Source organism: Protopterus annectens, chromosome 3.part1 (genome assembly GCF_019279795.1).
Source record: "Protopterus annectens isolate FY-2018-M chromosome 3.part1, PAN1.0, whole genome shotgun sequence".
In the NCBI taxonomy this organism is placed as follows: Eukaryota; Metazoa; Chordata; order Ceratodontiformes; family Protopteridae; genus Protopterus; species Protopterus annectens.
Genome location: NC_056732.1, coordinates 733,791,779 through 733,818,975, shown reverse-complemented (window position 1 = coordinate 733,818,975; position 27,197 = coordinate 733,791,779). Strand labels below are relative to the sequence as shown.

General features: G+C 39.5%; 1 protein-coding gene across 1 annotated transcript in view; it reads left to right on the top strand.

Annotated features, from left to right (window-relative positions):
• Positions 1-27,197, top strand: part of LOC122798278 (fibrocystin-L-like) — a 399,773-nt gene that overhangs the window by 230,229 nt on the left and 142,347 nt on the right. The window contains exon 13 of the mRNA XM_044067090.1: positions 7,128-7,490. Coding sequence (XP_043923025.1) covers positions 7,128-7,490 — 363 coding nt within the window. The remainder of the gene's footprint in view (positions 1-7,127; positions 7,491-27,197) is intronic.

Genomic DNA, 27,197 nt, shown 5'->3' with positions numbered 1-27,197 from the left:
CTAGAACTGGGACACAGTGCTCTGCAGTGGTTAGTGTGGAGACCCATTTGGGGACCTGGGTTGAAGCATATACTCCAGTCCCAGGTTTGGAACCTGTTCCCGTTGTACTCTTAGGGCAAATTGTGTATTTCTATCCCTGATTTTAGTGGCACTCCCTTACCGGAGACAGTGGTGAGGATTGAGGCTCCGTAGTTCATGCCCTGGATTAAAGAGGGCTTGTCACAATTTCCATGATCCACATGTTGGTACAGACCTATATCTTTGTAGGGTTGTTCTGATGGTGGAGTGCTTTAGCCGTTGGTACATTACTGACTTGTAAAACTAACTTCCAAAGAGCAGGTTGAGCAGCACAGTTCTTATGTGACATAAAAACAAGATTGTCAGAAACCTGCAGCTTAAAATGTGTAAAAAGATGTTTAAGATGTGAAATACAAAAAGCCTTTGAATAGGTTTAGCATAATGGTTGAGGTTTTTAACTCACAGATACAAAGTACACAGTTTGATACTGACAGCTGGTTATTGGCTAGGTTTGCAGTAGTCTACAGAAGATAGTCTAGTATTACCTATGAACCTATAATAGCAACTGATAAAGAAAGTTAAAAGCTTCACTGGTTTAACTTGAGAGTAACTGAAAATTTGTATATACTGTGTTTGGTGATATTGAGGATCCAGTTTAGCCCCCCCCCCCCATGCGACTGGGTCCTCATATGTTTAACAGAGGTTGGTAACTCTCTGCTGTTTGGGGAAATACCCATCAATCCCTCCCCCTGAATCCATGTCAACTATAATGCAAAACTCAGGACATTTAGATTAATGCCCTAACCCAGCCCTGTAGTAGCTGATATAAGTCCTATCATAACTGTGAGGAGTGAATACATTACCTTCCCTTTCTCATATATGTTGCCACATATGCAGCCATGAAGGCTACTGTGAATGGCTTGATAGAGTCAGGTACACATTTCCAATCCATGACATTGCAAACTTCATACCTACTCCTCCAGCAACAGCTGGTAATGCAGTAGAGTGGGCCACCTCTCTTCATGGATGGGCATGTCAGCTATAGCCACTATCTTCTGACTTTCCTTAACAGCTGAATTATTCCTTGAACTGAGAATATCTGAGCTACATTCAGGGTTTTATTTCTGTACTCCAAAGAGCTGCCTTGGAAGACTATTCCTTCAAATCTGTAATAAATGAAGTGCAGATTGCTAAATTGCTAGACCTGAATCTGTAAATATAGAAAATTTGAAAATTAGACTGCAATTAAAAAAAATGTGAATTCTGAAATTCACTGTTACACCACTGAAGTATTTTAGGGAGGGGTGTTTGCAATTCCAGCGCTGCCCAATCTGCTCCACTCCCATGCTACGTATACATAGTAACTTTGAGGTTGCTGTATCTTGGAGTAGTGGGGATTCTCTGAGATACCACAGTCTCAAACTTAGTATGTGTTCTTCACATTTGCAACTGCAGTTCTGAGGGTTACAGTTACAGTTTTCACAATTACAGAAACACCCTAGAAATAAGTTATTAAGGTAATATTTTTGTTTTTCAGTGGGGGAATCCTTTTTTTGTCAGCAAAGTGAGAACATAACATAATGTATCACATAAAAAGTCACATTCCTAGAATTACAACTATCATCAGATGTAAAAAGATAATCAAAACAGATTTTAAATTGTACTAATGCCCATTATTTTAAATTTGAACATCTTTCTGAAAAGAAATTTTACTTTGGTACATAAGCATCTGCAAAAATATTTGATCTAGTTCTTTTAACAGCAGATGAAAATAAATGTCATTTACAGGTCTGAGAAATATTTGGTGGTGTAACTTAAAATAATACACTGAGAATTTTTGTTTTTTTTAGGTTACTTAACTTTTTTGTTTTCCAAAAACCTTTATTGCATTATCACTTCCACCAGTTAGTGATAAACAATGACTACCAATATAATATACAGTGATGTACAGAATATGGACAATAAGTCATACAAATAAAATATAACTATAATCACAGTATTTAACATACAGATATACTGCTGTCTACAAGATGGATACATAATAACATTATTAATTATAATGCCTCACTGAATGCTACTGTCCACCATAATAGTCTGATACATACATACATACGTAATACGTACATACATACATGCATAAATATATACAAATATTTCAGGCACAGGCAATAATTCCCTTCTTGCCTGCCAATATATTAAAATAGCTGTTCCTATAATAAGTGTCCAGGCTGTTCTTAAAAATATCTAAACTAGTGTTTGCTTTAATGTGATTTTGTAGTCTATTCCATTCATCAGCTACTCTCCCAGAGAACTAATTAGTACACTTCTCATTCCTTCAGAATTTCCTACAACGCTTGTCAGATGATTCTCTACTAATTTTAATAACCCCAAACATTCCCAGAGGTATTTGTCTCTAAATGGTCAATATACCTGAATAAGGTCTCTTAAATATCTGAGAAACTCTGTACAAGTTCAGATATTTTAGTTTTTCATAATAACTTAAATCTTTACATCCATAGATGCCTTTGGTATACTGTATTTCTGATGTACTCTTTCTAGTTTATGCATGCTTGTTTTCTTACAATGTTTCCTTATTGTTATTCCATACAAGTCTGAGTTTAATATAACTAACAAACAACAATTTCACCATTTCTGTTTTCCTAGATTTGATATATTGTTTTATACAACCTATAGTTCTATAACCATCATTAAACAATTGGTTGATATGATAAGAAAAACTCAAAGCTGGAACAACCCATGCAGGTCCTTAAATGAATCTACAGTTTCAATCACTGTGTGCTGTATTAAATATTCACCTCTCACTTTAAGTTTCCCAAATCCCATATATTTAGTTGTTGATGTATTTATCAGCATATTATTATCCTGTGCCAAAATTATCAATTTATTCAAGTTCTTTTGCAGACATGCCCTATATGTAACACGTGTAATCAGTTTCACATTTTCAAATCATCTGGAGACATGCACTGTAGAATAACTCAAAAGAAAAAGATAGATCTGAAAGATGAAATCTAAACAAGCATAGGCTCAGGACAGAGCCCTATGGGACAACCTGACTATAACCTTGAATTTCACCTGTCCAATTGATATAAGATACTTATTATGTCTTATCGGTAAACCATGCAGCTGTCCATCTTGTCAAGAGTACATCAATACCTAATTATTCTAATTTATTGATCAGTATTTTGTGTGGGCAGCTGCGGTGGTGCAGCGGTTAGTGTTGCTGCCTCACAGCACAAGGTTCTCTGGTTCAATCCTTAGCTGAGGTGCCTTCTCTGCAGAGTATGCATGTCCTCCCTGTGGTCGCGTGTGTTTTCTCCAGGTGCTCCGGTTTCCTCCCACATCCCAAAGACATGCTGTAGGTGGATTGAACACTCTAAATTGGCCCTAGGTGTGAGTGCATGCATGTTTGTGGCTTCTGTGGAAGGTTGGGCACCAGGCTGGCAACTCAACACCGTAAAACTCCACTGTCAGTCATGAACAGACAAGTGATCCACTGTGGTGACCCCTAACTGGGAAAAGCCGAAAGAAGAAGAAGAAGATTGATCAGTGTTTTGTGTATGACCCTATAAAATGCTGAAGTTAAATCTATATAAATTACATCACAGGACAATGTTTTGTTCATAGCTGTTATTGTATTGTATTGTTATAGAATATCATGTTGCAGGTGGTAATAGATCTGTTTTCAACATATGCATGCTGATATATGGTTTCAAGTCCCAACCTTTCCAGTTCTGACAGTAATTTATCCAATATAACCTTCTCCATTATTTTCCACAACAAGAAAGTAAACTTATGGATCTGTATGACTCTGGGGATGTCCAACTTCCCTTTCCCTTAAAGATAGATTTAACAAGTGCATGTCTCAATCTTGAAGAATCTCCCCATGTTTATATGACCTAGTGAATAACAGATACAGTGGTACTGTAAGTTCATGCTGACATGTTCTCAGGTCATTATTACTAATTTTGTCTCCTCCCTGTGCTTTGTTTGTGTCCAGTTTGCTTAGTTCTTTTTCAATATAATCTAATTTGATTTCAGTATCTGAGGTTACCTGGATATCACTAGAACAATTTATCACCCCCTTTGAGGATCCAAAATGCTCTGCATAAGATTTTGTAACTATATCTACAATCTGCTGTGTCTTTGAATAATTTTTAAAATCTGAACACAGTGTGGTAATTTGTATTTCTTTATTCCTACCACATTTTATGTATTTGTAAAATGGGTTCCTACTATGCTCAATATCTTTATATAAATGTTCTTTTCTTGATCTTTTCTCACACTATGTTTAATTTGTCTGTCCAGCTTGTTTATTTCAGTTTTACAGCTTTTCTTTTTCTGATATGTTTTGTCTCTTCCCTTAATAAAACATTTTGTTCTTATGGAAGTACATCCTTCTGATGTTGTGTGCCTAGACTCAGATGTTAAACATTTTGGGGGAATTTTTTAAACTCAAAGAATTTCTCTTTCAAAACTTGACACATTCCTCCTATAGTTTTTCCACTGAATATATAACTCCAATTAGTTTTACATAGTGACTGTTTTGCTTCCATATAATCTGTTATTAGTCTTCTGTGCCTTGGTTTAGATTCCAGTTTGGCAGAATGATTTAGTAACAATTTAACCTTGATAATCCCATGATCACTGCACATCAACTGTGGTAAAACTTGACATGAAGTAACTGTAATTTCTTTAGGAACACAAACAGTGTCTATTATGTTCCATTCCCCGGTTAATGTTTTTTTTTACAATCAGAAGCAATTGTTATTCCTGGACATACACTGTAAATAACTTCCTTACTAATGTTGTTGAATCAATATTATTCCAGTCTGTTTTTTGGTAAATTTAAGTCCCTAACCACTATTATTCTTCCTTCCTATGTTTCATGCAAGAACTGTATAAATTCCTCTAGGTACTCAACACTTGACATTTGGTGGTCTATACATTCTAAGAATTGTTATATGTTCCAGGGTTATCTTTATTGTTACAGTTATTCGATCTACAATGTTGGTGATTATCACTAAACATGTAACAGTCACAGGTCTCATAATAATTGTTAATCCCTATCAAAACCCCTCCACCTGAGTTTTTGTTAGAATGTCTGTTAACATAAAAACATTTATATTCTGACAGAAATGGTTTCCAGTCCTTGTTCTTAAACCACATTTCAGAAACAATAACAACATCAGTCTTGTGGCAATGTAGCAAATTTTCCAATAAAACAACTTTATTACTAATGCTCTTTCCATTAACAACCATCAGAGATGTATCAATTGTTGCTATATGTGAACTGTTAAATTTCTGACCTGGCAAAAAATCCTGTTGTGTGTTTGTCAAATATTGCAGAATATCTGCTGCAAATATTCTCTTCCTTGATAGGATCGCTCTGTTATGCTGCCCTGTCCTATCATTTTACTTTTTACTCTTGGCCACTCAGACAGAAGAACAGTAAAGGATGTTGCAAATTATGAAAGACCAGTGTGCTTAATGCATATCCTGCAAACAGAGCTCTGAATAGAGTTCTGAGGATTGTATTCTTAACTTCCAGTCCTGATTTTTTTTTGACAACGTCAAGTTATGTTTTACAGTTTACATAGCTGTGGCAAGCTATTTTGTTGCCTGATCTGGTGCTTCCCAGCTCCCCTCAGCTTTATGTTGAGGAGCAAAAAGAAAAAAGAGCCTTGGACTCGAGGAAAAACAAAAACATTTGTAGTGAGCAGCTGATAAAGCTTATGCCACAAATGGAGCACTAAAGTGTTTCAGTTTTCACTATAGATGCAATGCCAGCACTCTGTGCATGGGGTGGCTGCCCCTTTTGCCCCATCCTAGCAATGTGTCTGGCATTTCAAGCAAATGATCCTAACTCTAGAACCACGAGGATTAATAAAGAAAGTGTAAATGGCAAACTGTTAAGCACAAGCTAATCTTTACAGCAATTACATTTATAGGTTCATAGGTTCATAGATTAGTACTAAGCTAACTGCCCTTGCAAGCCATTTTAAGCATAGCCAATTATCCCTTGTGACATTCAAACCCTGCACCTTGTGTTTGTAAGGCAAACACCTTAACCATTAAGCCACCCTCCCAACCCGCATTTGCTTTATTGCATTCTAGGTCTTAAGCCGGATATTATAAGTAACAATAAATATAGTAAATATTAATTTTTGTAATGTTTTGTAAACAGTTTACAATATTAACTACTGAAGGTATACTGTCAGTGGTATTTTGTTTGTCCATCTGTGAGCTTTCATATCAAGCTAAACAGTTCTGTTTGTCTCTTGGTTGCTATGATACTTAGAGAAATATGAAAATTATGACAATATAAATGAACAGTATGTGATAACATTTAATATTGCTTAGGTACATTAGCCAGCGGTCAAGTATCAATACAGTTGTGTTGCCTACCATGTTGTCTTTAAGACAAAGTCCTTCTATCACCTGTATATAGTATGTTGTTTGTATTCTAATGTAAATAAAAACAGATAAATACCTACATGCATCAGTGAGATAGAAACACCTGGATGTGTGACTCGGGTTTAACGAGCTTTAACTCATTAAAATGAGATGCCTAACAGTAGTAAATTCTGTTTTTACATGCTCATATTTATATTTCTTATTTTACTCAGGTGTGATATTTGGTTTTTGTTTAAGGATAGGTACATTAGAAAAGACAATGGATGGTCATTGGGAACTAACTAAATTACCCTTCCCAGTGGGGATATGTAAGAGAAGACTTCTTAAGCATCATTTTCAAGACTATTTAAGGTTATGTGTCACCTTTTCACATGTGTTGCCTTTGTGGTTAGCATCTGCCAACCATTTTGTTTTCTGACAGCCATTTGTTTCCCTGACATAATTATCAATAATGTCCATGCCAATAATTTGGCAACATAAAACATTATTTCCTAAAGCATCTATTGTGTTAAACCATATTTTAGTCTCATGCTTGCATACATTACAAATTCATTTTTAGCTATAGTGCTAAATATATGTATGTATACTTTCCAAGTGTTGCCATTGGACATAAGATGAACAAAAAAAATAAATATATTTCAAAAATGTTTTTTTTATTCTGTTGTATTCTACAGGGCAATACATACCTCAGCTGAATTCAACAGTTGCTGGTGAAAACTACTTTGACAGAGATTACCAGATGCTCTACATTTTAGTAAAAGGCTCTACACCTGTGGTCATCAAGACAACAGCAGTTCTTATCATTGGTTTCACTATCCCTGGAATGACAGTGGACATGTTCTTTGACAAGGACAAACTTATTAGCAATCTTGCCATAGTTCTAAAAGTGCCACCAAAAAAAATCCGTATCACAAAGATCATTTCCGCAAACAGCAGTCGTAGAAAGCGTGCAGTGTCAACTGGCATAACTGTTCAAGTACAGATTTCTGAACCTCCTGTCCTGCAGGTATCCAACAGTAATACTACCAATACAACTGGTAAGTACAGTTATATATATGTATATATATATATATATATATATATATATGTATAATTAGCCACAACATTGTTGTACATGTTGCAGTATCATTCAAACCTTTATATTCACAATTTTAGTTGGCACTAGAAAAGGCATCACATTATCTAAAGAAAAATAAATGCCTTGCCTTTTCAGCAAACAATTTGCATTGTTAACAGTGGTGGAAGCAACTCTGAAAGAATAATATAAATGTAATACTTGTGTGTGTGTTTGAACTAAGAGATATTTGATACAGTGTAAGGCACTGTTTAAGAAATGTGTTATATAACTGAATGAGAAGGTAGTCATTCATTTCCCAGTGTGACACGTGTTTTATGACAAGCTTACTGTGACCAACTATGCAGTGCGATTAACAGCATTTGAAGGCCTCTTATGAAAAGATATTTTCAATAAAGGAACACATTATTGGCTAAGACATAATGTATAACAATCCAGAAAGGAGGAAAAGCTGTCACACTCTTCATGTTGTTGAGATACCACTCTATAGTACTGTGTCCATTTCTGAAAGCTTCAAGTCTGAATGAGCCTGTGTAAAGGATAGGTCGGCCACGTAATATCCACAGATATACTGCTGTATTGCATCACAACCTGCAGGACAGCCTAAGGGATATCAGCAACAGGCATAATTGGGTATAGTCCTTTTTGTTGTGGGACAGATCACTTGGGTTATGTTGTAAAGTTTCCATTGTTTTTGGCCCTACTAATCAACAGTTCCAAATTGTCTGGTTAAGTTTTATTGATCACTGTAATAGATTATAGGGAAATTTCTCTAGATAGATATTGGAGTGTACCACTTTCTCCACTATAGTATGATTTCTCAGTAACAACAGGTATGGGGAATTTAGTCCCCCACATGGAGAGGTGTGGTTGGAGAAGCTGCCCCTGCAAAAACTTATTTCTTGTGATTTGGATCATGTTGATACATAAAAGATAAACTGAGATGTTAGTATATTGACTTGTTGGCTAATCAGGGGGTTGGTAAACTCAGTCCAGCTGTGCTCAGTAAGTTGGCTGTCAACAAACTTAAACAGATACATATAAATATCTTATCAAAAAGGAAGAAAAAAAACTCAAGTCTGATATAGGTTACTGTAATGATAAATCCATGACAAAAATAAATAAATAAACAGTCATATAAGCACTTTGGCATTCACATAATTTCTAAGGGGTGAACAATATCACAAAAAATATATGGTTTATGGAGTAGATACACTACATCTGAAATTCAAAGGGATGCTGTTACTGAACAACAGAACAAAGCTTGTGCTGATAACAGTGATACAATGCAAGTTACACATGAACATCCAAATGGTAGCATATTACATATCTGAGCCCCTAGTTGTGCTCTGATGTGAAAATCCGAGCAGTGCTAAAAGTACCCAAGTGACTGAATATCAGATAGCAGGTATTAACTGTGCTGCAGGTAATATATATATGATGCTTGCAAACATCCTGCTCCAGCATGTACAACCCCCCCTCTAGCCACCTACACTACCAGATTAAATACTAGCATCCACATCCCACCTCAAATCTCCCAGGAGCAAGTCCTCAAAGCACAATTAGAGGACAAGAACACTGCCTCTATTTTACTGGATATCATATTAGGGGGCCTGCTGCTCAGCCTAAAACATGGCTGAGGTCTTTATCAGACTAATAGCTGGTGTCAGGACCATAGCCTAAATATAAATGGTGAGTATTCTTTGGCAAGCATGATGTTCCCTGTGACTACCATGTCAACAACACCCCTGAAGGTTGATCCAGTAGTGAGGGAGCTGGGAACCCATGTAGACAGTTACCTGTCATTTGATCATCACGTACCAACTGTTAAGGAAGTTCTTCTTAATTGCACAGCATGTCATCTAGATCCAGGGAGATGATTATTCCATTTTATTCTGCACTTATTAGATCAATCATAGAGTATAGTGTTACCTTCAGCATGTACCTATGAAAACACCTAATGCAAGTTGAATGACCACAATGCTTTCTCACCAAGAAAATCAAGGGTCTAACTCATAAACATTACACCGCTCATCTCAAAGCCAGGTCTGTCTTTTTGGCATCCTACAGACTACTGAAGGGTGATCTCTGCCTCACTTACAGTGCCTCTACTGACCCCATCCTTTCTACTGCATATCCACAAGTCCAATTGTGACAGAAACACCCACTCAAGAGATCTTAATCTCTTCTGTAACTTAAATAGAACATGCTGGAGGGATAGATAAGTTTCACAGAGAATACCTGTTCTCTGGAATTGTCTTCTTCTTCGTATTAAGCAAAGTAAGTCCCTTACTCTGTTCAACTGAAATCTGTTTGAGTGGATAGGAAACAACAAGTTCAGCCATGGTTTAGCACTCTTGATCCTATGGACAGGGTAACATGTAAATATCTGTCGGTTCTGGATATTTACACTTACAATACCAAGGGCTTTGGTTAATCATACTAAAATACTCAAGCTATTAAACCTTTCAGGAATCCATGGCTAGGCTTCTGAGGATCCTCATGGATCAACAGCTTAGTAGATAACTGTGAAACCTTGAGTCTGCACATGCTGGAGCAGGATGGTGGCAAGCACCATGTAGTAATTACTTGCAGCACAGAGTAAACACCTGCTGTCTGGTGTTCAGTCACCTGACCACATATCTTTCTATGAAATGGGGGAAAGGCAAGTAGAAGACAGTAGGAAATAGGAGAATATAGCAAGTAGAGGTCCAGGTTAATACTGAATGCTTGATGCTTGGAAGATTGAGTGGAATATTCACAGGAACCTTTCCTCAAAAGTTGGTATACCGAATACCAGAAGCCTGGAAACTCTTTCAAACTCCGAAACTCCCTACTGCTCTGGATCTAGGTGAGTGCTAATGTGGGTCTTGAAATGGGGTAAGTTGGGACAGACAGTAATGTCAGTATTCCATATTCCAACAGTTGGAATGTGGGATTTTCACAGCTCAACTCAACGTTCCAAGTGTCAAGCATATGATTGTAAACTGAGATACCACACAAGGGAAGCATTAAGTAAAAGCAGATAAGGGGGAAGTCAGGGAACATTTATTTTGTGGAGAAAGATATGGAGTGAGAAGGGATGATGGAAAGGATCATAAGAAAACAGAGGGAGGAAATTTGGAGAAAAGTTGGCAGTGGGAGCATACAAGCACAAAAGAATATAAACAAGAGTGGATGTGCACATACTAGGATGGGGAGACATGGGCTGCACCAAGATAAACAGAAAGTGGAAAAATAATGGGACATAGTGCACAATGCACTAGTGGTTGGTTATGGAACAACAGGATGGAGCTTTAACTGGCTTGTGATAGGCTGATGCACATGCAGTGTGCGGCCTGCCAGCTGGCCCAGAGAGATGTCACTGTGACCCATCAGACGGTACAGATGGGTCAGGTTCACACCTTCCTCTGGTGCCCCCAGTGGCATGAACTCCCAGTTCAGCACAACTGCTATGTGCTCCAGGAGGGGAGGGTAATGGCTACCCAGTGTATCACCCAGTGTATCACCACATTGTCCACCTTCAACACCATCTGCCCCACAGGCAACTAGATCACAATAGATGATTGATTCAGGATTCCTGCTTGGGAGAGATTGGTCCCCCCACCCAGTTAGGAACTCCCACACACACCACATCTACAGCTACAGATGCAAGAGACAAGTGGCAGTTGGTCTGCCTGTAACACACTAGCATCAACATGGCCAGTGGGAAAAGCAACACAAGTAAATACATTCTAAACATGGTACAATTAATACAGTACAAGAGAATAGGTATATCCTGGGTCAAATGTCCCAGCTGCCTTCTGAGGCAGCCACCATGGTTGACCTCTCACTCTGTCATAACTGAAAGACAACAAATAAAACAGTGTTGCTACACAGGTGTAGATGTGATAGCAACATTAGTGTGAAAGTACTCTTCTACATGTATGTGCATAATAGCAGAAGTCTGGAAATGGGCAGACAGCCTTGCAACCAAGATGCAGCCAAGTAGGTACATACATGACAGCAGAAGCCTGGAAATTTGCCCTCTGTCTCCTAACTAAGCCACAGCCTCATACGCAACTACATGGTAGCTGAAACTTGACATGGTGCTCACATCCTCACAACTGCACAGCCATTTGTCTCCCCACAGTATAAAGTACCAGGTGAGTTACACTGGGGGATTGTACCTTTTGCTTACCTGACTGTTAGGGCAGTACTGTGTTAATAAAGTAGTGCCATGATAAACAGATAAACAGCTGGCACAGCATAGATGCAGTCCCCCAGAGTAACCCAGCTGGTATGTCCTGGCATCTGTGAAAGAAATGGAAATAACCTTCATTAGGAAAACTGTTTCATATGACTGAAAAAAAGGTTTAACATTACAATTTTAAAACAGTACTGAGTACTTATTATCCTGTTACACTGCCTAGCAATCAACCTAAACCATTATTTCTAAAAATAATTCAGCTATACCATCTCAATTTCACCAACTATAACCTTCCAAAACCTATACCACGATACTCAAGATCCCACCCCTAATAACCCAAATAATACTTCTAACTACCTTTACTTTCTTACTCTATCTCACCCAACCCACATTTTTAAACCACTCTCCTCCATTTCACACTACTACACCATTCACTCCAAAATACCTACACATTTCTACCTTTATATCTACCTGCCTTTGCCCCCTGAATGCTACTTTGCTGTTCCCCTATCAATACCTATCTGACTCTGCAAACACCAAACCCAACAGTACCACTCTTAAATCCACAAAACTCGCCAACAGTTTATTACACACTATATTACACACTATAATCTCCAAATATCTCCTCAATCACTTAATCTCTATCCTACTCTCCGGTGACATCCACCCAAATCCTGGTTCCTCCACCACACAAAATCCTGGTCCCCAAACCCACCCCCCACCCCTATTCAACAAGCAAACCCCTATGTTGCTCAGCACTAAATGCTCAAAGCCTTTGTAACAAAATCCCAAACCGTCATGCCTGTCTCCAACATAATCAACCTGATATACTCTCTCTATCTCAGAAACCTGGCTTAAGCCCTACATAAAAAACTCTGAACTAATACCACCTAACTACTGCATATTAAGGAACAATAAAACAAAAAAAGGAGGAGTAGCACTCCTTTACTCAGCATCCCTCCTAGTCCCCCCTATACCAACAACTTCCCCAAATTTGGCAAGGCTAAAAAAATACCAGCTCTACTCCACCTAAACAAGCACAACCTAATATTTGTTCTCTCCCTCTATATGCCCCCTGGAGACAACATTTCATCCCTGGAAGACATTCTCTCCTAGGTCTTCACCAATATCACCCATGAAACCATAATCCTGGGTGATGTGAATATAAAGTGGGCCACTATACAGTCCTCCTCTAGCTCACTCAATATTAACTTATACACCTTTAAACAACTAGCTAACTCAACTACCAGGCCCACCAAGAACTCTGATACTGGAAGTTCAATTGACTGGATTCTAGTATCTCATCCTCACTATATCTCAGATAGTGGAATCCTCCCAGACCCACTTGTTGACCATTACCCCACTTTTGCCCATCGTCTCCCCTCTTCTATACAACTATCCCATACTTATATATCCACATGTTGCCTAAAAAACCTCAACTCAGAAGCTTTCTCAAATTCCCTAAAAAACACCAACTGGAACCCATTAAAGACCCTACCCCTTGATAATGCCCTCTCCTACTTTAACTCCATTTTTATAAACCTGCTCAACTCCTTTGCTCCACTAAAAAACAAATGTACTAAAAGTAACTATGTACCCTGGCTAAGCAAAAGTACCCTAGCTACCATGCGACTTCATGACAAAGCCTGGTTATGCTATCATAAACATAAAAACCCTATCACCCTCAACGAATATAAAACTCTACATAATACAGTCAAAAAACTCATTTCCTCAGACCGCAAAGCCTATTTTTCCACTCTCCAAACCAACCATAACACCATCCTAAACTTTTTTGGAAAGGAATCTCATCCCTCCTTAATCCAGGAAAAAATGAAAACCCTTGCCCTAACCCAGACGTCTCTCTTATTGACTTAGCCGCGCAATTTAACTCTTTCTTCATAGTCTCCATAAATAAGCTAACCTCATCCTTCACCAACAACTCACCAGTGACTCCTCAGCCTGCATTAACTCCTTCCTTACCCACTAATCCTTTTCTCCAACCACCTACTTTCCCTATCCAGCCCATCTCTACATCCACCATAAAAAAATGTCTCCTAAAATTAAAAGCTGGTACCAATGCCCCAGACGAAATTCCTTCCCATTTCCTAAAAGTAGGGGCAGTAGTGCTTGCTCTCCCCATCAGCATACTTATCAATCGGTCAATCTCAGAATGCCAAGTCCCCCAGTTATGGAAGAAAGCCTTTATTATTCCTCTCCATAAAGGTGAAAATAATAATGACATTCCAAACTTTTACCCTATTGCTGTCCTATCCCCTATATCTTAACTCCTCGAAAAGTGCATCCACCACCAACTCTTAGCTTATCTCACTAACAACCAGCTTTTCACTTCCACCCAGCATGGATTCAGACCCAGCCATAGCACTTCCACTGCACTCCTCTCCTTCCTAGAAACCATTAACAAAGCCTGTGATTCTGGCCACTTCGTGTCCACCCTCCTCCTCGACCTCTCCAAGGAGTTTGACACCATCTTCCACAACCTACTTCTTAACAAACTTTCCACACTTAACCTATCCCCCTCTTGTACCAAGTGGTTCTCCAGCTATCTTACTAACAGGCAGTAAGCAGTTAAATGGAACAAGTCTATTTCATATTTCCTTAATACTCCTACAGGAGTCCCCAAGGCTCCATTCTGGGTTCCTTACTATTCAACATTTTCACATCTAACACTAATCTAATGCAACTAAAACCAAACTAATGCTATTCACCCCCACCAAAACCCCCTCCCTTGATATACACTCATTCATAGTCACTAGCAAGAACAACACTCCCCTATAAATAGTCTCTGACTCCAAACTACTAGGAGTAATAATTGACAATCAACTAAAATTCGACAAACACATAGCAGCAAATATAAAAAAAAAATCAAAAACTTGGTATGCTTCACCATCATAATCATTACATCTCTTCACCAACAACTCACCAATGACTCCTCAGCCTGCATTAACTCCTTCCTTACCCACTAATCCTTTTCTCCAACCACCTCCTTTCCCTATCCAGCCCATCTCTACATCCACCATAAAAAAATGTCTCCTAAAATTAAAAGCCGGTACCAATCTCATCCCATCCCTCCTATGCAGTGCATCTACCCCCTCCATCCTGCACTCCTCCCTCAAACTAAACTATCCTCCTGTTACAACAAGATATCAAAATTTGCTTCTGGTCACAGAGCTAGCTTCCACCACTGTACTTCCCTCCATCAACTAAACTAGCTTGAGCTACCTAACTTCCTCACATTCACCCAAATCATCCAAGCACACAAAGTGATTTACAACCCCTCTATTTGTCCCTCCTTAGCTAGTACCTTCACTATGCATGAACCAGACCGCATTCTTAGATCTAATTCTCAAAAATTAGTTAGGTTTCACAAACCAGCACGACCAGCAGGAAATCAACTAATGTCTTTCTCCCTAGCACACCTCTGGAATTCTTTACCACCCACTATCCGTTCTATCAGCAGTCTCCCCTCTTTTAAAACCTCACTTCACTCACACCTAACTTCACTATGGGAATGCTGTTGCTCCCATCCTACTTGATTCCTCCCTACTCTCCTAAAAACAAAACAATTCCGCATTACCTTCTCACCTCTTATTGAGTATCTTGACCAATTGCTGATTAACTATCCCACGGAGGGGGGGGCATTTCTTTTTTTACTATTTTAAATATATTTGATATATTCTTGTTAGTTTGTTAGTTCCATATTTACTCTGTATTCCTATAAATCTTTTTATAATGCTTATGTGAAATGCCATTCCAAATTTATTTGATATTTTCTTATTAGTTTCGTATTTACTCTGTATTCCTATAAATCTTTTTATAATGCTTATGTGAAATGCCATTCCAAATTTATTTGATAGTTTCTTATTAGTTTCATATTTACTCTATATTCCTGTAAAACTTTTTTGTGATGCTTATTGTGAAATTAGTACTTTGTATTGTGTATATGTAGTGCCTGGAGCTTTTCTCTCCAGGACTCCATTGAAAACGGGCTCTTAGTGCCCCAGTGGACTATCCTGGTAAACAAACTGGAAATAAATAAATAAATAAATAAATAAATGTACTATTCAGGGTCAGGGTTTTACTGCTGAATCTCCAAACTCTGGACCCTACCCAGTTCTGAACCTCTGATTCTGAATGTGGAGATCTTCAGTGTGGAGATGCCGCTGCTGGGGAGATCTTAAATTCACTCTTTGGGTGTTGCCCATGTCCCTTATGGGCAGGGCTAGTCTGTGAAATACTCAAAGGCACAAACCTAAGCCATAAAATTTGAGTAATTAATGCTCAGCCAGGTTGAATTAAACAACTGCTTTTCTAAATGCTCCCACTAGAGTTCCAAGCAGTTAGTCCTTAAACTGGCTGTATAGTACAGGACCATGATCCTGCTGTCCTTAGCAACTCAGATAGGCACTCTTTGTGAGGCACTAGCATTGGCAGCCATTTCCACAAATATCATGTAAATCAAGATGGTGGCCTGTAGCCTGAGATCCATGTGGGACATGTGATTTCTGAATCACAAAGCACAATGTGCATACATAGGCTATCATACAGCATGTTAGCAGCATGAGGGGGTAACCTAGCTGTATGTCACGTCACTGATGTGCATCACTGAAATATAGTGATTCATAGTCATATATGGAATCCAACCTCATTTGCCTATTCAAACTACTCATCCTGCTACCTTGTGGATTAAGAGGATTTGCCATTTTAAACACCAGACCATGCACCCACAATAAAAAAGGTAGCAGCACCAATACCGCAGTTGAAGCAAATTGATGTCAGCAGATTAACATACAGAAAAGACAGCCCTGAAGAGATACACAGTGTTGTGCAATACTCCATGAATACGTATTTCGCAGTTCTGTTGCATGTGTGCCCTTGCCTTGGCATACTGTAAATGTTGACAGAATAATCTGTACTGCGGTTACCTGCAACTTGGACCTCCATCTAGTCCATACTTAATATATATAGCTGTATATCTACATTGTATTTGTGGGAAAGCAGTTCACTTTCAGCACTATATTTTGCTACACCAGCTTCTATACCCTGAATAGGCATGCTGTGACATATGCTTAGGGAACACTGTAGTGGCCTCCCATGTGTAACTCCAGCATCATAGCCCTTTAGCATACTTTCACAACCATACTAAGGGACCACCAAAAATCATAGCAGAGGGTCCAAAATCATAGCACTCAAATTTTGCATATTTATAAAATTTCTGCCCAGGAAATGCAGGCACTTGAGCAGCACATCCTATAAAATTAGGACCCATGTGGTGTTAACAGATATGCACATACGTAGATGTACCAGAAAAATATATCCTTATTTTATAACCCTAGACATCCACATCCCACCCCCAACCCCATTAGGGAAACCACTGTAAAAAAATTTCTCCAAAGCCAACTTCACGCTTCTTGAGACAGAAGTGGCAAACTACACAACATCCATGCTGACGGACAATAGAGGTACGACTGCTGAATCCTATACAAATGCACTTTATAAGAACTTACAGGAGGCATAGATCATGCAATTCCTAACAGAACCAAGATGCTATCCTCCAAAAAAAGGAAGTCAATCTGGTGGCCCCCTGCCATAAACAAACTCTACAACAGAAGAAAGAAGCTGTTGCAAAAAAGACTAAAATCCCATGCTTGGAGGAACTCCTTGGTCAGCCTCAGTAAAAGCTGAGATCCCTCATAAAATCCGTCAAAGCTAGTTACGAAAACAAAATTGCCACTGATTCTAAAGACAACCACAAAACATTCTATAGCTATGTCAAGAATCTCAATGGCGACACTCAGATCTGCTCTGAGTTACAGCACAATGGCACTAAATATACAGAACCAACTGATATTGCCAACATCCTGGCAGATAGGTTCAGTGCTAACATTACCCCTCTCTCACCCCTAAAGGGCCCATCTCTATACCAGAAGAATACAAAGTTCTTGTAATCATGGCTGCACAGGTAAAAAACACACTCTCCAAAGCCAACAACACAGCACCCATGGGACCTGACAACATCCCAGGCTGCGTTCTACATGAACTACAGAAGGAACTGGCACCCCACCTAAGTACCATGTTCAATCATAGCCTCACCTCAGGCTTTGTACCCACTGAATGGCGCACAGCAATGGTTATCCCACTCCACAAAGGGGGCACCACCACGGACCCCAGGAACTACCGCCCCATTAGCCTGATGAGCCTGGTCTGCAAGGCTGTGGAACGTATCCTCATGGAACTTATAAACAATGACATTGGTAATCTCCAAACTCTGGACCCTACCCAGTTCGGGTTTGTAAAAGGCAGATCATGTCTCCTAAACCTGATAGACTTCTTTGAAGTGGTCACCAAAGCCGTAGATGAGGGTGAAGTGGTTCACACAGCCTATCTAGATCTTGCCAAGGCTTTCAACACCATCCCCCACTCTGGAATTATAGATAAACTCAGTAAACTAGGTATAAATCCCAGTGTCACAAGATGGGTTGCCAACTGGCTCACTGACAGAACCCACACTGTGAAAGTAGCAGACTCTAAATCCAACTTCAGACCAGTGACAATTGGAGTACCACAGGGTTCAGTCCTAGGTCCTCTCCTGTTTGGTATCTACTTCTCTGAAGTACAGGCTAACACAGAAGGTCTTTGGCTAACAAAGTTCGCAGATGACTGCAACCTGGGAGCCATAATCAAAACTCCTAACGATGTGGACATCCTACAAAAGGGCCTCACTGAGACAAATGCCTGGTGTCAAAGCCATGGTCTCAACCTCAGTGCCAAAATGTGCATTGTCATCCCTTTTGGTAAAAACTCCGTAACCATGAACTACCACATAGGTGGTAGTCGACTTAACACCAAATGTGTGATAAGAGACCCTGGAACACAGGTGGACAGTAGTCTCTTGTTTGATAATCACATTGCCACAGTAGTCAGGAAATCCTTCTACGTGGCTCACCTCATCACAAAAGGTTTCTTATCCAGGAAAAAAGAGGTCATTGTTCCCCTCTACTCATCACTCATTAGACCCAAAGCCATGGTCTCAAGCTCAATGCCAAAAAGTGCATTGTCATCCCTTTTGGTAAAAACTCCATAACCATGAACTACCACATAGGTGGTAGTCTACTTAACACCAAATGTGTGATAAGAGACCCTGGGACACAGGTGGACAGTAGTCTCTCGTTTGATAATCACATCGCCACAGTAGTCAGGAAATTCTTCTATGTGGCTCACCTCATCACAAAAGGTTTCTCATCCAGGAAAAAAGAGGTCATTGTTCCCCTCTACTCATCACTCATTAGACCCATTATAGAGTACAATGCCCCTTTTGGTATGTACCTCACAAGACATCTACAACAACTGGAAAGGCCGCAGAAATACTTCACAAAGAGGATTACCGGCCTCAAACAGATGCCCTCTGCAGACCGTATATAAAAAACTCCAGCTTTACTCTGTCGCATATCGCCTACTCAAGAGGTGATCTCTGCCTAACATACAAAGCTATGTCAAACCCAGAGCTGTGTGGCATACTCCACTTAAAGAAATCCCAATCCCTCTGTACTACACGCTCTAGGGAGACCTAAACCTTGTCACCACAATAAACAGAACATTCTGGAGGGATAGATTCCTGTCCCAGAGTCTTCCTATACTCTGGAGCAAACTACCTCTCTGTATCAAACAAAGCACTCTTTAAGAAAAATCTTGATGATTGGATGGGAGATAGGAAATTCACCCCGGGGATCACTTCTGTAGCTCTGCTTGACAGGGGCACAGGAAAATAATTTTCTTGGGTGGCAAAAGCCAGGGTACCATTTTGCTAGGCTTATATAGGCCCTAGGGCCAATAGCCTAGTACCTACCTATGAACCTATGAACTATGACAGGCTACGCATGCACCATAGCAGCCAAGTAACCTCCACCACCCTTGCAATCAATAACAGAAACATACATACACACACACACACACACACACACACACATATATATATATATATATATATATATATATATATATATATATATACACACACACACACACACACACACACACACACAGGCAGGCACAATCTCAGATAGTTATACAGAATCTCAGACACACACACACACACACACACACACACACACACACACACACACACACACACACACACACACACACACACACACAACGCATATACACCCAAAAAGTAACACACGAATAAATACATAAGTAATAGCTTTAGTTATATGTTTTCACTGCTGTCAGGACACATATAGAGGGCAAAATATTACAACCCTCCCAGGTGCGCACAAGCACACACACACACACACACACACACACACACACACACACACACACACACACACGATGTAAGTTTTGTTGCTGCAGTTACCTGCATAATCAAACACAACACCAAAGAATTATATTTGCAATATTCTGCATTTTCTGTCATCGCTCTCACGTCTTACTACAATGGGACAAAGCAAAATATATAAATAAATGAATAATAATAATAATAATAATGGGAACATCCTAAAAGCAAGGACAGATTTTAAATACTGGTCTTACATACTTAGTTGGTAGAATAACAGGGTTTTGCATTAGCATACATTTTATGAAGTATATGACGTTGAATGCCTGCCATCATTTATACGATCAACAGTTTGCCAGAAACCAACAAATTTTACAAAGAAGTCAAAGAGCAGATTAAAAGACAAAGCCGAATCAAGGTCAATTCATCAACATATTATCTTATTTTAACTAGTACTATTACTATCATTAGACTCCCCACTCTTTTAGTAAGTCTGACTCAACAGTGACAGGATACAACAGCAACAAGTCCATTCCAGATGAATTCACTCACAACAGTATTACTCAGAAGGGAAGGTGAAACAGAAATAATGATTAAAACAAAAGTTGTCCAGCAAGCAGTTCCAGAAAGCAGCAATAAACAATGGATCTTTCTTTAGTTAGCAGCCTGAGAATGAAATAGGCATGGCAATAGCTATAGGCAGCAGCAGCAACTCCACTCAGTCAGCCATCTGATACAGACCATAAAAAGCTGAACCTCAAAGAATGGCAGAACACCAGCAGCGGGACTGGGACCTTTAAAAATTAATGAAAGCCACTAACTCAGCACTGGCATACCAAAGGATCTTCAGCAGCCGCTGCTCAAGAACAGAACGGTACAGTATGTACAGAAGGAAAGCTTACTCTTGCACTGGCAGACAGCACCAAGTTGGCAACTCCAGACCACAAACTTTTAAAACCCACACAGTTATATTAAATAACCTAAATCATAGATTAAAACAAAAAAAATAAGCTGATAGCAACATATTCCAACAAAAGTTTCTTTCTGTGACCTGATTCCCAAGTGTTTGCTGTACTAGGTTTGAACAGTACTATGTTCTGTTGAATTTGTCAATTTTTCTATATCATTTCAATGGCTCTATAGCCCAATGAAGCTAGAAGCCAACACAGTAACACCGGCTCCATTAACTCCATTAGTTTGTTTTGACTTTGACAAGCTCCTCTTTCACTGGCCATATAATCAAGCCAATGAAAGAGCACAAATTAGAGCTGCAAGGGACAAATTGGAGCAGAGGAGCAGGCATTAAAATAGAAGCTAAATCTGAATGGTCCACTGAATGCAGACTGGTTGATGGGTATGCCTGTGACCCCATAAGTGACACCTACGCATGCTGTCTGTGATGCTGACCCTTCCTTGGTTTATCCCTATGTGCCTCTGTGTGTCAGCCACCCTATCTGTATGCATATACATGACTGTCCAGATCATAGAATATCAATGGATGGCATCTACTCAGTTTCTCTGCCTGTCTTCTCCTGTAATAGTGAGAATATATATGGAAATCTACTTTTTATAAATGGGAGCCTAATATTCGCAGCTGTCATAGGCCTACTGTTGTTATAAGTTTTCAAAGGTATTGTGACACGTGATGGGATCACTTTCACCAAGGTTAGGGGCAATGATACTACTGCCATCACTGTTACCTCCAGATGGAAGGATGCCACCCACTATGATGTCAAGATGGCTGGCACCCATGGGGTTTGAATCCCATCACTGTCAGCTGAGGCTGAAGCAACAGCAAAAAAGTTCACACAAGTCTGTTTCAATAATTAATACACAACATTCAATCTGGCCCCAACAGCATAAAGCTTCTCTGGGTATGGGCTTCCAATATCTACACCAAAACTGGACTACACACAGACCACTTATGGAGGTAAAGCTTTTATCCATTGCTCACAGGCCTCTTTCACGCTACTCTCTATGTGAACCAGTCCTATTCTCCACTGTATTTTCTTTTCAAACATTATAATATTTTAATACACACACACAATCCCAGAAGAAACTTTGCAGTATGGATAGCATGATGTTCTCTTCCTGAATTATGTTAAGCACCTAGTTCATTTACAGTTCAATTTTTATTAATGAACTAGGTACTTAATATAAATCAGAAAGAGAACATCACAGCCTTCACACTGCAGAGTTACTTTTTGGTTTGTTTTTAACCCAGTATAGATTGCATACTGGGTTTTCTGAGATTTTGAGGGATACCACAGATTTTTGTTTTTGTAATACACACACACACACACACACACACACACACACACACACACACACACACACACACACACACACACACACACACACACACACACTTCCCAGAGATTGTTGGTAGGATTCTCTAATTCCCCATAGCTTTCATCCTGGTGTGGCAGTACTGTCACCACTTTGGGTAATGACTACAGACATCCCAGTTTACCTTGCTGCTGTTAATAAAGCCAAATATAAATACACTGATTTATATATCCGAACTAGTAGTAGCAGTCTAACCAACAGTGGAATAAATGCTTAAGCCTCTTCTCATATAGACAACAGTGCATAAATATATAATAAATAATGGGTATCAGTCACAAGATCTTAAAGATCAATAGAGAAACTTTGCTTAAATAATAAATAAAATACTGCAAATGCAGATTAAAATATATGGAAGTTGGCACATACAGAGCATTAAAATAAAAGAAAAGAAAATAGACATTAAGCATGCAGAAAAAAATTAAGCCCCTGATACCATATGTTCCTTGTTATATCTTCCTACAGCCAATAATTATCATAACCTAAATTAACTACTACTCAGAAACAGGTTCACCATAAATAAGACAGCATCATTTCTTTTCTAGCATATCATAGCACAGCATGACACAGTTATAAACATTGTTTTTCTCCAGCCTCAGTGGTCATCAAATGACATCATTTTCCTGATGCTGAAAAGTAAAATAAGTGGTTAAACCATTTATTTTACTCATCATGGCAATGTTTGTTTGGTAACAAAAGCTTAATTGCCAGTACTTATCCAGGGCTCCTTCTTTCCTTTGGCTCCACCCCTGGTGTCTTAATGATATGCAAGCTATTAAGTTCATCAGAGGTTACAGCAATTACAACTAAAAAGGAGAGTTCCCAGTCTTTCATTTTTTTTGCTACATTCACAAAAGAAGATAGCAAGTCTGGAGCTCCACCACACTTCAAAGACACCTCCGAGTCTTTTATATTCAAAAATCCAGAAGTCCCACATTTCTATGCCATGAGAACAACACACTTGATGGAAGATGAACACGGGAGAACAGACAGAGACAAAATACATTTTAATTCAGTTACCCTAGCCTAGCATCAGGCTAAGCATCAGAATTTTCCCCTCTTAAGAACCTCAGTCAAGTATTCTGGATCCATTCCTCATGAAATAAAGCTTGAGAAAAGGGTGCATTATTTTGGTACATCCCTATACCTTTTCTAGATTGCATTATGATTATCTCTACCATATCTATCGAGGCATTATTTTGGTACATCTCCATACCTTTTCTAGAGATTTCATTACTGTTATCCTTACCTCATCTTTGTTGCATAGTCATGTTATAGGACTGCAAGACTAAAATCCATCTAACAAGCTTTCAATTCTGTCCACTTACTACATGTAGCCATTTTAAAGAGCTATGGCCTGTAATTACTGAGAACTTTCTACTATACAGGTAGGTATTTAACTTTTGCAAAATCAGGACTATACCCAGGTGTGCCATTATGGATACATAAGGCTCCTCCCTGGGTTGAGGCCTGTGTCTCAAGTATACAGTAGGATACTCTTCTCCCTCTGAAGAAACATGGCTAACTATAGTTACCATCCCAAAGTTAGACATATGTGCACAAGCAATGAATTCTTGATTATAATCAGCACTGGCTAAAATAAATGCTGAGGTATCCCAGCTACAGGGTCAGTGGTGCCTGTCTTTGGCCCCTGGTCAAGGTAATATTACTTTGATGCTTAGGAAAAGCATCTGACTCAGTGTGACTGTTCAGTTTCTTGCAGTCCTCACAGAACCAGGTGCTGCCATCTTTTTTTGACATCATCACCACTGGTGAAGTGCAGTGAATTTTTGACTTCTAGATTGCTTTCAGTTCCAATATGTCCTTTAAGAGTTTGTCTAACTCTTTCAAGCACTCTGTAAAGGGTCACTGGAGTCATTTGTTTAAGTACTGCACTTCAAACTGGGTACATCCTGGCCTGCCAGTAAATGTGTCCCCAAATTCCTGCAATACTGCTTAAATTTCCTGAACTTAGCTAGGGATTAGCTGTGGAAAGACATACACTCCATTCACTGAAGTGTCAGGCCCAGCATCACTGAGGAGGGCTACCTCTAGATTCCCATGAGTTCCCTAAGTATTGCCCTGAGGTTTAGGATATACTCCACAACAGACTCCTTGTGGAAGTCACACTAACCCTCCCACTCATCAAAAAATTAAATCCAGAGGATATCTTACCCTTTCACACACAGTAGCTCAAATGGATTTCTGTGACACCTTCTTATAGAAGAAGAAGGGACAGATACATGTCCCACTCCCTGTTGAACTAGAGTGTGAATGCTCTCAACATGGTCTTTAAGACAGAGTTAAACCTCTCCACCAGTCCATTGTAGAGGATAGTCTTTACATGCTTTAATCCCACAGCATTTCTGCAAACATGCAGGCAGATTTGATATAAATGGGTACCTCTATCCATCAGTATTGCCTTGGGAAAACCTACACTGATGAAAATGTCTACAAAACCATCTGCACTTTCTCTGCTTCAATGGAATACAGTGCCACCACAGTCCAGCACCACTTGGGGAGTATGGGGTGCTCAGAGATCAAACAATATCCATAGCTGCCATCTGAAACAGTTCCTCAGTAACATGCAAAGGCATCAAAGCAACCTCGGCTTCACTTACAGCTTTGCCAACCTTCTAGCACTGCTCACACATCCTGCAATCCCAGACCAATAAAAATTCTGCATGAGCCACCCTTTGGTCACACTTTATGCGGATATGGCCTGCAAAAGGAATATCATGGGCTGTTACCAGAAATTCTAATTAAAAAGCCATTACCAACAGCTTTATTTCTTCTCTGTACCCCGCTTTCATGGGCCCACTTCCTGTACAACAATTATTTGTTCTAGTATATGGACTCCCTTTGCACATGAGTATCTGAATTCTTCATGGCTATCTTTATCAAGTCCTGTAAAGTCGAGGTTGAAATCTCAGCCTGCTTCACCTGCTAAATTGGGACCCTCTCAAACTCCCCATCCAATAGAAGTTTGGTACCATTTATCAGTGGGACATCAAGTTGTATTTGAATGTTTTCACTTAGCTCTCCCATAAAAATGTCATTGTCCTGGGGTAGCCCAGTACTTTGCAGTTGCCAACACTCTAGTCCCAGTTTGTGGCTACTGACCAGCACCTCCTCTGTAGTAGCCACATTACCAGCAGCAGATGGAGATGTGGGCTCTGTTTGGGTCTTCCTATTCTGCCTTCCCCACAAGATTGCTGTAATGACGAGCATCATGCAATACTATGCACACAACGTACTGTATTGTCATAGTCGTTCCTTATTAGAACATCCACACAACTGCCTTCAAACACATCCACCTGCTTGCTGCCTTGCCTTCCTTCCAAGGCCAGATAGACTCTTGCCAAAGGTACCTGAAAAGGTTTCCCACCCAAGACCTACCTGAAAAAGTTTCCCACCTAAGTGAAGTGTCGTGATCCTATCTGACCACTGCTGATTTGACTGTGGTCATGTCTGAGTGCGTGTGTCCTTTTTGGCAATGGACTCCTTCCACTGTATTAGGATGGGGTACAGAATTTTGTGATAGTTAGGTTTTGTTGTTTTCTCTAAACAATCCACCACTGTCATAGTGTTAACCTTACTTGATGCCTCTTTAGACTTTTGCTTTTCCCTCTTCCTTAAAGACCATACTGTAGATGTTCCATTTGGTTATGGCATATACCCAAACATATGGCTTCCTCTTGTCCTGTGTAACCTGCTATGATGGCCTAGGCTGCCTCCATGTATTCCCTTTTACCCATGTGCAGTACTGGATCCCTCCATGCAGTGACAAACTGATAGTTAAGTGAAGATCCCCTTTTCTTCCCATCTCCTCAGCAATGTCACACACAGTCTGCCAACCAAATCTTCATGTCCTCAGATATTATAGGTTTGTTCCCTGACTAAGAGATCTCCAAGCCTTTCAAATGTGGGACCTTATATCCACTCACTAAGCTGTGAAAATAAGTGCTGATTTCCGCAATGTATTCAGTCAAACTTTCATCTGACTTTTTCCTGTATTCTCTAAATTTCTTTCCGTACAATTCTGCTATCAGTTTATAACATGCAAGCAAACATTCTGTAACTCTGGCATAACTTAAACAATCATTATCACCAAATTTAGAAACAGTATGCATTGCTTTACTTATGAGCAAGGGAGTTAAAATACCATGCACTGCCCTTGGCCGACTTGGTGAACATTGCACACCCTCTCAAATGCCCTTATAAAAAATCCAAACCATCCGTTCTGTCTGTATTGAGGAAGAGGCCTTGTACTGACCTGTGCTTCTTGGATGTGATTTCCCCTCCTCATAACTCCCATCTTTCTGACATATGATGGTCATCTTTTCATGCAGGGCCTGCTTTGCTGTCTCATCTGCTTCAATTTTCTGCATTCATTCAGTTGTCTCAAGTTATATATGTTTCTTTTCAAGTGCTAGTCGTTGTAATTCCAGTTGGGCTTTAAAGTCTTCTTGGGATGGAACTGATTGTCCTTTATCTGCTTCCTGTACACTTTCTCCATACTGCATTGTGCAAAAATCTGCCACCATTTCCTCTCTGTACATAATACCCTGATGGATTTGTTTTCCTTTGCCATCTGTGTTACAGACATTTTAGCACAGTTGTCAGAAGAGCTGATTTTGACGTGTGTTCCTAAACTGAAGATGACTAAAAAATATATAAAATAACTATTGTACACAACCAAGCCTCTGCATATATCACCTTGTGGAAGACAACATTAATGAGTACACATTTGGTAACAACGCTATGTTATGCTGAGTGACTGCAATTCCAGTATCTTCACCAGTGGCCACCAGATATGAAGAAGAAATGAGACTACT